At 38.1% G+C, this 13,035-nt stretch overlaps 2 protein-coding genes across 4 annotated transcripts; one reads left to right on the top strand and one right to left on the bottom strand.

Moving 5' to 3' along the window:
* The first annotated feature begins 40 nt into the window (after positions 1-40).
* Positions 41-3,635, top strand: LOC116287636 (uncharacterized). Its single transcript, XM_031694317.2, has 3 exons — positions 41-345; positions 2,016-2,411; positions 2,490-3,635. The coding sequence occupies exons 2-3, from the start codon at positions 2,064-2,066 to the stop codon at positions 3,300-3,302; spliced, it is 1,161 nt and encodes a 386-aa protein (XP_031550177.2). The 5' UTR covers positions 41-345; positions 2,016-2,063; the 3' UTR covers positions 3,303-3,635.
* A 174-nt stretch (positions 3,636-3,809) lies between these two features.
* Positions 3,810-12,861, bottom strand: LOC116287637 (glyoxylate reductase/hydroxypyruvate reductase). Of its 3 annotated transcripts, none has more exons than XM_031694321.2 (14): positions 12,724-12,861; positions 12,501-12,594; positions 10,502-10,632; positions 9,186-9,258; positions 8,803-8,848; positions 8,333-8,403; positions 7,697-7,785; positions 7,317-7,394; positions 6,401-6,427; positions 5,956-6,027; positions 5,541-5,604; positions 5,107-5,164; positions 4,631-4,703; positions 3,810-3,971 (listed from the first exon to the last, which is right to left on the bottom strand). In XM_031694321.2, exons 2-14 carry the CDS (start codon positions 12,566-12,568, stop codon positions 3,850-3,852), a joined length of 972 nt encoding a protein of 323 aa, XP_031550181.2. In that variant the 5' UTR covers positions 12,569-12,594; positions 12,724-12,861; the 3' UTR covers positions 3,810-3,849. The 3 variants fall into 3 exon arrangements, with proteins under 3 accessions (XP_031550181.2, XP_031550182.1, XP_088896414.1); XM_031694322.2 differs by having other exon boundaries at positions 5,113-5,164; XM_089040288.1 differs by lacking the exons at positions 10,502-10,632; positions 12,501-12,594; positions 12,724-12,861 and adding an exon at positions 9,650-9,805.
* Positions 12,862-13,035: the final 174 nt, after the last annotated feature.

Raw genomic sequence — 13,035 nt, 5'->3', positions numbered from 1 at the left:
GTTAATTAAAGCATTTGAAATAAAGCCGATTGTACTCAAGTTCAAACTTCGCTTCAAAGTTGCCTCATTCTGGAACCGTCCCATATTCTGATGCTAGCTGCAGACTTGTAAGGTAAAGTCATCTTTACTCGACACGTACGAAGCAATGTATTACACCTAGTTCAAATTTCGCTTCAAAGTTGCCTCATTCTGGAACCACCCCATATTCTGATGCTAGCTGACTTGCGAGGTAAGTCATCTTTACTCGACACGTACGAAGCAATGTATTACACCTAGTTCAAATTTCGCTTCAAAGTTGCCTCATTCTGGAACCACCCCATATTCTGATGCTAGCTGACTTGCGAGGTAAGTCATCTTTACTCGACACGTACGAAGCAATGTATTACACCTGTTTCAAAACACGTTTTCGGTCAGAGATCTGCCATAGGCGATCTGAGACTTAACGGAATGTTTGCGTCGTTATGTTATCAAAACACGAAAAATCACATTCCTAACGGCAAGGTCATACTTCATATTCGGCATTGAATTCTATTACATTTTGCAGCGTAAGTTACTCGCTCAGATTCCACTCTCTCCGACGGCACACTTTTGAAATAGGCGTATGCCTCGTCTTATCGAACGTACAAATAGGAACCCGCATGCATGGAAACTATATTACTGGTTTTTATCCATAACTTAGTATGTTAATAGAGGGACATCTCCCTATAAATGATGTCCACTGAGAAGAAATGAAACCACACTAAACAGTTTAAACTAACGTTTCACAAGTCAGTATTTTGGATAGTTATAAGAAGAGATAACTAGCTAAAAACTAGTGTGATAGTTAGATTAACTTGAGATCAAATTTGGGGATCACAAAGTTTCAGTTCATAAATAAGCACCGGCTGCAAAATTCAAAATTTTTGAATATTCAAATAACAGTTTTATTGAGCCCTGAAACAGCCCCTGAATAAGCCTGAAGCGAGATGACGTTTTACCCCCGACTCTATACCATAATAGTTTTTAAAATTCTTTCATATTAAAATTTTTGATTCCTTAGAGGATATAGGAACAATAGTCATAATTAAAGAACAAAAGCAATGTGAAAAGGATTATGGTCTAGAGACGGGGGTAAAACGTCATCTCGCTTCAGGCTTATTGATCACACGGAAGTCATTTCAATAAAAAATACATCCGTTTACCGCCAAAGTCAAAATGTTGTATATTAATAAACATATAAACGAAGCCAGTTTCCCAACATTTTCCCCTTTTTCCCCTTTTATTACTCATTATCGTATATTGTCATTCGAAAAATTTACAAATCAAAATTAATCGCAAGATTGAACTTGAGATGAGTAATGCTTTCTCTTTTATGCACTAAAATACCAGCAGGGTTCGTGCTGAGGTAACCACTTAAAATTCAAGGGCTATTCAAGGAGTATACAAAGACCCAAAAATGAATTTTCAAGGAGTATGTTCAGCTAACTATGCCAAGGTTTTACACGGTGGTTGCACATGGCTGACTTTCAGATTTTCCAATCTTTCTGATTAGATCTATTTCAGAACTATGCAAGTAATGATCGAAGCAATCATTCAAGGAGTTTTCAAGGAATTTCGCTAAAATCGTAAAATTCAAGAGCTTTTCAAGTGCCCTTGAAAACGTGAATTAAATTCAAGGAGTTTTCAAGGAGTTTAAGGAGTAGCACGAACCCTGTACCAGCTGCCGTGAGAAACAAGGGGTCAGTGTCCTGAGCTCGTTTTCGGTTGAGATGATAAACTGACTTTACCGTCTTGACAACTTTTGACAAATGGCAGAAAACAAGATTTGCCTAAATAATTCAAAGCTCGAAGACCAAAACCCCTAGGCCAGTACATTTTTCATTATATAATATTTTTTTAAAAACAAAGATTCAATCGGCTTTTTTTTCTTGAGTCCAAAAACGTTCTCAAACAATCAACAACCAGAACCGGCACACCACGCTTTTTCTATAAGTTACAGTAATTGCGTTTTCGTTCTTTTTTGCTTTTTGTTTTAGAAGATTCCGAGAAAAACATAGAGCCCAGCGGAAAAACTGGCCTTTACCATGTATTCATCGTCAAGGTTACTTAACGTGATCATCACGCTGTTATCATGCGTCGCCCACGTGATCAGTGAGTTCCAATGTCAAGGCACCTGCTATTCGGGATCTTTCCCAAAGAACAACCAAGTTATCAAGGGAAAACATCTCAGAGGATACTCCAACAAAAACATTACCACTGATGTTTCACGCACGTGCTTCTCGTCCTGTGTCAATGACTGTCGTTGTAAGGCGTTCCAGATGAAAGATGTCCGGTGTGAGTTGCTGGATGAGGACAAGACTTCCAAGGCAGCAGACTTTGTAAATGAGACAGGATACGTGTACTATGATCTACAGCAGACGTTCTACAAAGGGGTGAGTGTTGGTGTGTTTGCTGTTGCGTTACACATGAACAGTGCGTGACTAAAATCAATTTTCAACTTCCTATTTAAGAAATCCCACATGGTTCATCCTGCGGGTGTGTGTTATAATGGTTGCTGTAGAAGTCAGCCTTGTATGAACGGAGGAACCTGTGTAGAACACTGTGAGACACCAAAAGTCAAGTTCAGCTGCAAGTGTCCTAATACCATCGGTGGAAAAACCTGCGAGATGAAAATTAAGTCTTGTATTGATGTGTTGAAAGGAACTGCACCAGGTACCATGCCAGCAAATGGTACCTACATTATCACCCGTAGTGATAACAAGACTACTGTACCCGTTTATTGTGCTTTTGAAAGTCCAAACCAGACCTGGACTCTCATCGAGTCTTTCTCTCTACAAAATAACTATGTCTTCAATAACAAAGCCTTCCATCAAAATCATCCGAGGAACCAGGAATCCCATAACTGGAACGACTATCGCCTGTCGCTAAGCAGCATGAAGTACATCCAAACAAAGGCCACCATGTTCAGAGCTACGTGTGAGTACCAAAACAGAGATTCTCTTACTCCTGGCTTTGTGCTTGGATACAAGAAAGACTTTGATATCATCAATAGTGGGAATCAAAGGGGATACTGTGTCAACTTCTCTTACGCGAACTTCAAAGGATATGAGTTCCAAAGGCAACGAGTACCAATATGGCACGCAAAAGATCAATGGCATTTACACTTGGATATCTCATTGGGTTTGTGTGGATTCACGCCACCTGCAGCAACATACATTCATAACGAGGATAACTTCGGACATTATAATGCTATAAATCAAGCATTCAAATGCACTGCAACAAACCAGTCTACCACACAGTGGTGGTTAGGAGAACAGCAATAGAGTGACCACACAGCAGATCTACTGACCTTGGGATATAGGAACTTGTTACTATGGTAACACTAACCCAGTATTCAAATGCACTGCAACAAACCAGTCTACCACACAGTGGTGGTTAGGAGAACAGCTGTAGGGTGACCACACAGCACATCTACTGACCTTGGGATATGGGAACCTGTTACTATGGTAACACTAACCCAGTATTCAAATACACTGCAACAAACCAGTCTACCACACAGTGGTGGTTAGGAGAACAGCAATAGAGTGACCACACAGCACATCTACTGACCTTGGAATATAGGAACTTGTTACTATGGCAACACTAACCCAGTATAAGTACCCAACATAAGTTTTGATCAAGCAATTCTTAACCAATTAGTAAAAGATTTTCACTGTCATACACCAGTAATTTTATTACCACACCCACCCCTCCCCTCCCCTAAATAATGCAAGAAATTTTCCCTGGACAAATACTGATTAACAAGAACTGTATGAATTATAGTTATCTGAAAATTAGTTTAAAAAAAAACAAAAACGCCAAGACATTTCTTCATAGTTGAGCTGCCGCTGGAAGCTTTTCGCCCTTCAGTCCAGCGATGATGTTTCTTGATGTAAGAGTCGCCATGTCTGTTCTGGTCGCTTCTTCTGCGCTACCAATATGGGGGACAATAACTGTTGTAAAAAAACGGAAAAATCGTAAGAACTTTATTGATAGACGGGAAGGGATTTATACGAAGTCCGAGAACATGTAGTCTCCACCACAGCCGCTTTTAGTGTCGTCACGCAACGCTTTCTCCCCTGAGTAGCTACTATAATAGCTACTCAGGGGAGAAAGCGTTGCGTGACGACACTGAAAGCGGCTGTGGGGGAGACTAGAGAACATGTTGCGCGTGTAGCGAAATTAGTCAATCTCGTTGCCAGAGCCCTTATTTCTATGGCTCAGGTCAAACATCGAACTTCAGAGGAGCCGAACTTAATTGAAACAATGGAGGCGATTTTCTTTGATGTCATTAGGTTCGGCTCATGTGAAGTTTTACGTTTGACCTTAATCTTACTGCGCATGTTCGACGCAGGAGGAAAAGACGGATTGCAAAATTACTGTGCCCAGCAGATACCGCGTGCTGTGCTTTTAGCGCGACTGTTGCTATGAGCCGCTGATCAGAAGTTGGGTACGTAGCGCTTTTTAAAGCGTTGCTCATCAGCAGGCACTGTCTTTTCTCGGCGTCGTACCAGCTTCACAAGAGTTTTACCTAACGGCGTTTGTTTATTGCTTATTCTTATGTTTTTCGCATGCTGTTGTGTATTAAATGAGCGTGTTTTTGTTTTCTTACCGCAATTTTTCAAGGTGAGTAGAGGATGGTCCAAGGGAATAGGTTCAGGAACAGTAACATCTAGACCGGCGCCCTGTAAAACGTTAACGAAAATGACATTCCTAAGGCCAATGATTCACTTGTTAGCACGATGTATTTTAGAAGCTTTGGGAAACACGGGTAGTGTGTGTCGCTGAGGTCGTGCGTTCATTCTCCTGACTCGGCATCTAAACTAAGCTAAATCTAATAAGACATTTGCATGATGGCGTCATTTTACTACCACTACCAAAATATTTAACGAATTTTCTTTCTTATTCAAATTTGGTTGTATTTTCTCATGAGAATAATACTATTTCAACAACCCCACACACTTAATATTATTTTCTTTTCTATTATTATTATTATCATGGGTAATATCCTCTATTTCGGAGTACGAGCCAGGGCTAGAGTGCGTGTTATTGCTAGATTGTTTTGGCCATAAATGGCCAACCACTTACTCTTATTTCTCCATTCTTCAGGGCTTCGTACAAGTCATCTTGGTTCACTACTCCACCTCTGTAAGGATCAATCAATCAAACTCGACGTTAGAGTTTATGCGTAAGGCATCCACTAGACCTGTGCCAAGGTCTTTCACTATAATAGATGACTAGTAGCTCTGCCAATCAGCGCACAGGATTTGTGATACACCATAGTAGGTTTAGACTACTATTTAACCAATACCAACTTATTCAAACTGGTTAGAGCTGTGCTCTGAGGTCATACATGGACCGTATAACAGCTGTCAGAGGTGCCTTCACCATTCTTTCAAATTCTTCACCTGTTGAGCTGTGATACTAGTGTACTAGTGTTCTTTGCGTTGGTGATTATAGCGATGACAATTTGGGGGGGGGGGGGGGGGGGGGGGGGAGGATAAAGTTAAGTTAAAACGTACCGGCTAGCATTGACAAAAATACAATTCTTCTTCATTTTGGAGAACGCATCCTTGTTAAACATGCCTTCAAAAGAAAAGAATAAAAAAATTATAAAACTCTGAAATGATCACAAAAAGAGACTTCGCACCAAGCATCAATGGATGGCGTAGCAGTGAGAGCCGATGATAAGATACCTGAGAATAGATCATGACAGCCAGAATGGCAGTCATAATGCAGGATATTTATTTTCGGTTTATAATCTGACTTCTCTCACTCTGATAATAGATAATTGGTACCAATTAGGAATAAAAAATAATTTGTCATTAAGCCCACCTGGCTACCTCTTAGGGAACAGTTTCAAAAATTTTCGACAAGCATCTCCTTCCTTCTATATATTGGAATACCCCTCCCCCCCTGGGAATTTCAAACTCTTACCTTTGGTCTCGTCAGTCAACAAGGTACAAGCAATAATGAAGTCAGACTCCCGGAACAGTGTGTCTCTATCAGCTAAGAGAGAAAGAAAATCATTACCTTACTGCTATTTTCATAAACATGCAAACTCTGTAGCTGTGATGAGCACGCTGAAATTTGGTTTTCCTCCCTCCAGTCAAAATGTAAATGTAAATGTAAAGGTACTGTCTGATAAGTTTTGATTGACAGCAGCAAAAAAAAAAAAAAAAGAAAAAAAAAATAAGGAAATGGAGCAAAAAGAGACAAGGAGATGCCTGGAGAGGATGCTAGGAGAGACCTAACGAACCTACTCACTTTTGATCCCAAGTCCAGGAGTTGAACCCAAGGCCCAAAAGGTGAGAGGCTAGCACACTACCACTAACCCATGACCCTTGATTCCCTAATTCAATGACACATGTATAGTACTTACCAAAAACAGCACCAACATCCTTGGCCACTGAAAAAAAACAAAACAGTTTTATTGAAAAAATAAATTCATAACTTCCTTCAATTTTTTGAAGATAATTCTTCAGAGGAATGCACCTTTTATTTATGACTAGCAAACATTAACATACACTTTGTCAAAGAATCTTATCCACATGGAGAATGCTATGAAAGGACTGAAAAAAATCCAAACGATCTTATTCCCATAAAGTTTTGGATAAAAAAAAACGAATCTTGGAGAATATAAGTGGATAAATGGGAATAGAATGGGCGGGAGGAAATGGAAAGTGTATTCTTACTACAGCTTTCTCAACTTCATCTCAGTTTTATGAACTTTGAAGTTTCTCATTTTTTTCACCAGTTTACTATGAGGGCAAATAAAAAGTAAAATTTGTAATTAAGTAAATAAATCTTTTTATTTATACACGGTAGGCTTTAAAGCTAGAAGCTGGTGGGGCCGTGTATCCTCCATACACACTTCTTACTACATTAGAATATTCTATACACACAACTCTCAAATTATGTTTTTTTTATGAAGGAAGGAAAGCTGGCATGTTATGGAGAACCCAGAGAAAAACTCTTGTAACATAGGGGATAACAACACATCAAACAAACTGAAATCACATACTAACTTAGACAGGGCTCAAACATGGGCCCCTCCTTGCCACGAGGTTTGGATGGGTGAGATGATGACACCTTAATAATAGTCTTATTTGTACACAAAAAAGAATACTGAACAACAGAAACTTAAAAAAACTTAAAATGAAATATATAATATAAACTAATAATATCAACTATATATTTATATCTACAGTACACAATGTCTTTATTATTTATTTCTTTTTCTTAGAAGCATAGACCATTCACAGTACCCACTTTTCTATGCAAAGATGAAAACTCACCATCATCTCTTTGTATGATGTCATTATACAGAAACTTAGCAACTCCAAAAGGAGCCAGTCTCTTCATTACAGCCAAACCTAAAAAAAATTAATTTGAAATTAACAATTAAAAAATAATAAAGACAAATAATACACCATTCTCTCATAACAGTTGACCAGCGCATGGAAACAAGGTCACCCAGTCATCCTGCAAGGCTGAGCAAGGCTGCTCATTCAGGTCAAGACGAAAGGTCATTTTCTAAACTTTTATTCTATAAATGCATTTCATGTGCTTTTATGTCCTTTCTTGTGAACTAATGACTGGGTGACCTTGTTTTCATGCACTTGTCAGCCATTATGAGAACAGTGTGTGATATGCATGGCTGGTTCCTCTTACTTACCAATTCTTCCAAACCCAACTACTCCAACAGTGCTTCCTTTCAATGTAGCTCCTGTCATCCACATTGGCTTCCATGTTCCCCAACCACCACTGGAAATAAATTAAATGACAAATAATTGGTTTTTATAATGACAAAATGCAAGTCAGTAATAGTAAAGACCTGACCCCTTATTTAGTATAGTGTAGGTAGGTTGTGTTCACAGGATATCCGTGGTTAATGATTGTTGTTGGTTTGCTGTCTTGGGCTTAGAATAACAGCCAGTCAGTTGCCAGCCATTATGATCGGCCAAATTAATTTTAGCTCAGTCATAACTTTCTAGCTCGGCGTTACTGGTCAAAATGACTGGCAAGGCAAAGATTTGACTGGACAAATTCCAATTCTGGCCACACATTGTCGATTGACCACCAGTTATTCTAAGCTGTCAGTTCAGTGTTGGCTGGTTGTCATCAAAGGGAAGCTTTAAGGATGGTGTGGTGACTTTTGAACAAATAGAAAAGTGGAACTGCTCTGGATTTGTCATGTGTAATGCTGTAATTACCTGACACCCTACTGACACCAATTTGGAGTTGCACCATTATTAACACTCCATTATTAACAGCTATATATCAATGACAAAACTACGGGTTTTCATCTTACTTTTTGGCCTCTGCAGCAGCCTCTACAATTCTTCTTGACACAGCAAGCAAAAGGGCCACATTAAGAGTTGCCTGTTGATGAATAAATAACAGTAGATTTCTTTAACTTTAGCATACTGTTTTCTCATTCAGACCTTGTGTCATTCCCTAGAGTATCTTTTCATTGTTTAACGGTTGCACATGAGAAGACACGTGAATATGGGTAAGACTCAACAAAGAATCTTTTTCTCAAAGAAATGACATGTGGTCTGAAATGGGAATGCATCACCCAATTAAGCTGTATTAAAGGTCCTTAACTATCCATTCGTGGAACCCCAAAGATTTCTCATGACTTGTTTGGGGTGTGTCAGTGGTCTGAGGGGGTGTTTCAGCCCTTATATCAATATACATATTTCCATAACCATTTTACTCCTGGCCAGTGGATGTTTTTAAGAACCATAATTTTAAAAAATTAAAAAATTAAGGACTTACAGTTGCATCAGTCAAAACTCCAGGCGTAAAACCAAGATGCAGATTCCTTTAAAACAAAAAAAAAAAACATCAGTATTTATCCCACACATTGAAAATACAGCCAGGAAGAATGCAGGAAAGCCATAATTGTAGGAGAGAAAACTGGCTCCTCCTCCTGGTAGTCTACACAGTTTACTACAACAACAACAACAACAACAACAACAACAACAAAGGAAAAGACCCAAAGTTATTCAATAGAGGGAAGCTAACAAAGAATACAATAGGTTTGTGGCACATATGCAAAAGGACCCAGAAGACTGGATAGCCCCATAATGCCAGCCAGCTTGACCTAGTTTTTTTCTTTTTTTCAGAATGGATAATAATAAAATTATTATAAAATTAACCTCTTAGCCAGTTCCTTGGTATTGACATGGTCATAACCAACAGACATAGTGGCAACTACTTTAAGCTGTGGTCCTGCAAAATACAAAAAAAAACCTTAAAAATTATGTTCTCTACATTACCACTGTTTTCATTGCTATGTGCTCATCAAGACAACAGTCGCAACAGAGAAATATGGCAATAGAATATATATTGTCAATCAAACAAATAGTCAACATGAAACATTAAGTTCAAATCTGCCAGATACTAAGACCACAGAGCACCTTAATTCAAAGTGTGTGGAGCTGGGGGGGTTTTGCTCGGGGAGGGGGAGATAACTGCAAGGCTTGAGCCAGCTATAACTGATCTTTGAATCCACAGGCAATGCTTGCACTGTACTAGCAGATTACCAGCATATACCACAATGACAATGACAATGTTTTATTTGCATCACTTTTACAAATTTTAAATTACATTCAACTATTACCTTGAATATTAGATGCAAGCTCGCTATAATAACCTATAAGGGCTATACAGGACAGCAAGCTTCCAACTTATGTACAATATAACTAGGCAAGTAGATAGCAAAGCAAGAATAAGGAAAAATAAGCATATATATGTATGATATGTATATTAGTACTAATCTATGTATAAAGGAAAAAAGTAAGGAAGAATGGAAGAATAAGCATAATTATATTAAACTTATATTTATAATAATGTACATTAATACTTAAATTGTTTATATATTTGTATGTGACGACGTATATTCATACTGGAAATGGATAGAATGATATCTACAAGAGAAAAATCAAGGACATAACATGGAAAATCATGTTTCATAATTCTTTAACAAGGATTTTTTCAATGTATTTTTGAATGACGATATGCTGGGAGCTTGCTTTAAATCCTTTTCAATAGCATTCCAAGTTTTCACACCAGCAAATTTCAGAGCAAATTTACCATAGTTGGTACGTGCTTTTGGGAGAGAGTAACAGCAGTTAGAGGCAAGTCTAGTGTTATACTTATGTCTTCTTTCAATTGGTTCAAAAAACGAATCGAAGCATTTGGGGAGCTTCCCAGTTCTAAAGTTATAAACGAAAATGGCATTGTGTAAGAAGACAAGCTCAGGAAATTTGAGTATATTGTATTTTAGGAAAAGTGGGTTTGTGTGATCCCTATAGCCAGAGAATGATATCAGTCTAAGTGCTTTCTTTTGAAGCAAAGTGCTTTCTTTTGAAGCAACCATACCAGTACCACCCATAATATATAATAAGGTAACATTAATTATTGACTGCTTGATCTACTGGTCAAGTCAATTAATAAAGATCTCTTCTCAAACCTGCAGCATCTAGAAGCTCTGCATCAATTTTTTCAGTCAACAAGCAGAATATAGCATCAACTTCTTTGACTCTCTTGAGGAGCTCATCTCTTGGAATTGGATCATCTTTTTCCCAATAGTCCAACTGGTAGCTAACAATATTAATGATTAGAGAATATTAATTATTAGTATTGGCGACAGCTGGTTGTATCATCTTGAGTGAGACCACCAATAAGCAGTACAATTGTGGAGGCCAGTTAGGATGGAACACCCTATGGATTTGGTGGGCAAGTTAATTCCTGGCAAAACATGCATGATTGCCCTTCAAACTCAAAACTGTGACTTTTGCTTATCTGTTCCCAGATGATAGCCTATTATCTATGATAAAATAACTGTTCTAAATCTCGTGTTCTGATTGGTTGGGAGCACATGCTTTATAAGAGTACACAGCACGCTCACATACTTTCAGTTGCATCATTCCTATCCAAAAAAAACGGTTATTGAAATTCGTATTTTATAAAAGAAATAAAAAGCTTGCTTTTTGTGCTTTGTGGAGTTATGAAGCACTTGGGGATTGGCAGAACACTTGAGAAGTGTCAGGAAGCACTCCGCTACGCGTTGTGATTCTCCTGACACTTCTCTCGTGTTCTGCAAACCCCCGCGTGCTTTATAACTGCACACAGCACACGTGCGTCTTTTCTATTCCTTCATGATAAATAAATATACTGCATTCTGTTAGGCATACAGCCTCCCCTCATTCCTTTCTCATGTTAGTTTTGAAAATCCCCGAGTGCTTTATAACTGCAAATAGCAGATATGCATGCTGTCATTTTCTATTTTTTCATTCTATTATATTTAGTGACTCTCGGCATCAAACAATGCCACTAAGCTAAGCTGATGACATTTTTTACATGAGATCAGTGCCAGATTATTCATCATTTCCATGATACCTCATTGCAGCCATATTGGTGTTATTTAAGAAAAATATTCTAATTAGCTTTATTTGTTAATCAATACCACCAACATGGCTGCCAAGTCTTTGTCTCTTGACTCTCTTGGGAATGATTGCAAAACATCAATAAAACAAAGATTTCCTCAACCTTTATAATACTGATATGCTAAAATGATGTTTTTGAATTTTATGCATTCTTGAATAGGAGCAGGTGTAGCTTGGTTAGTTCGCAACCTTCAGAGCTGGATGTCAATGGTTCGATCCTCAGGATCTTCTAGTCTGTTTCAACTTCTCTCTAATCCGTGAAGCTTCAGCTTTGAATACTCTTAAAACAGAGCACTGATGGAGAGAAGGGGTAAAGTGTGCACCGTCGGCTTCCATCGATAGCAGTTGAATTCCAACTGAAGGGAGTACTGATGTTAAATAGAGCAGTTTTCGTATGACTATGAAAAGCATGACGTGCTGTGACTGTGATACTTTCTATAATTTTAATTGGCTGATTTTTCACGCGCAATATGATTGGTCTAAAAGTGCCGTGATCTTGGTGTGACAGTGTCTGCACCATGTTTATGCCGTGTTCTGGGTATTTGATTGGATGGAGAGCAAATTCTCGTGCAATGTGATTTGTATGGCCGTGTCGTGAACTTTTCACCGTCACACGAAAGTTGCACTATAGGCACTTTATTTCACTTTAAATGATATTCATATAATTCATATTTAAATTTCATTCTTGTCAAAAGTCAAGCTCTGGGCCTTACCCCTGCAAAAATAGTATCATTCTATAAATTCTTCTTACTTAATGTCCACAATTTTTTTAACCCTTCTTACGACTAGCCAAAAATCCGTCTATACTGAAGGACAGATCATGATAACGAGTTGTAGGCTGCTCAGGTCAAAATTAACCCAGAAAGCTACACTACCTGTATGTATTCAATATCCGAATTTTAGTGAGCTGATCATTGTCGAAGTTATTTCCACTGATAGTCTTAATATAAAATTCGAATTATTACTAACGATCTTTATAAAATAAATGTATGTAAGCTTATGTTAAAGTTTTACTGTACTTACTTGGCATCTTTGAGAAGCTCAATAGCGTCCTGAGGGACTCGGCGTGTAACCAGCACTTTGAAGGGCATAATGTTTGCCTGTTATATCCAAAACACTAGTAAAAAAATAAAATACAATATAAATCAGACGAGGTTTTTATTCAAAACTTAAAGGATGAAACTCAAAGCTGGATAGGTTATAAAGTGAAAAATCTTAAAATGAAAAAAAAATATTAAAAACTTACACGTTGTAGACATCCACGTTGTACCTATTGATCAAAGATTCGTTTGATGTGATATTCGAACAGGCGTCCTTCGGGGGGGTGTCTGATCCTAATATGGGTATCCATCCCTAAAAAGGGACCAGCTGAAGCCCGCTTTATTCAAACGTGGCTGTCAATGGCGAATGGCTGGGAAGCTTTGCCTTCAGCGATCGTCTTTTATTGTCCTTATTTTCAATCAAAAGGTAAGTCTTTAATCTCATAATTCCCTAAATTTTCAAGATGATGAATATATTGTGAAATTTGAAGACAGTTTAGGGCGAATTGTAGCTTTAA

This window comes from Actinia tenebrosa, unplaced genomic scaffold, assembly GCF_029948245.1.
Source record: "Actinia tenebrosa isolate PJP-AT-01 unplaced genomic scaffold, QUT_ActTen_1.0 PGA_scaffold7__59_contigs__length_16204524, whole genome shotgun sequence".
Classification (NCBI taxonomy): Eukaryota; Metazoa; Cnidaria; class Anthozoa; order Actiniaria; family Actiniidae; genus Actinia; species Actinia tenebrosa.
The sequence above is the reverse complement of the archived record's forward strand: the minus strand, read 5'-3'. Positions and strand labels throughout refer to the sequence as shown.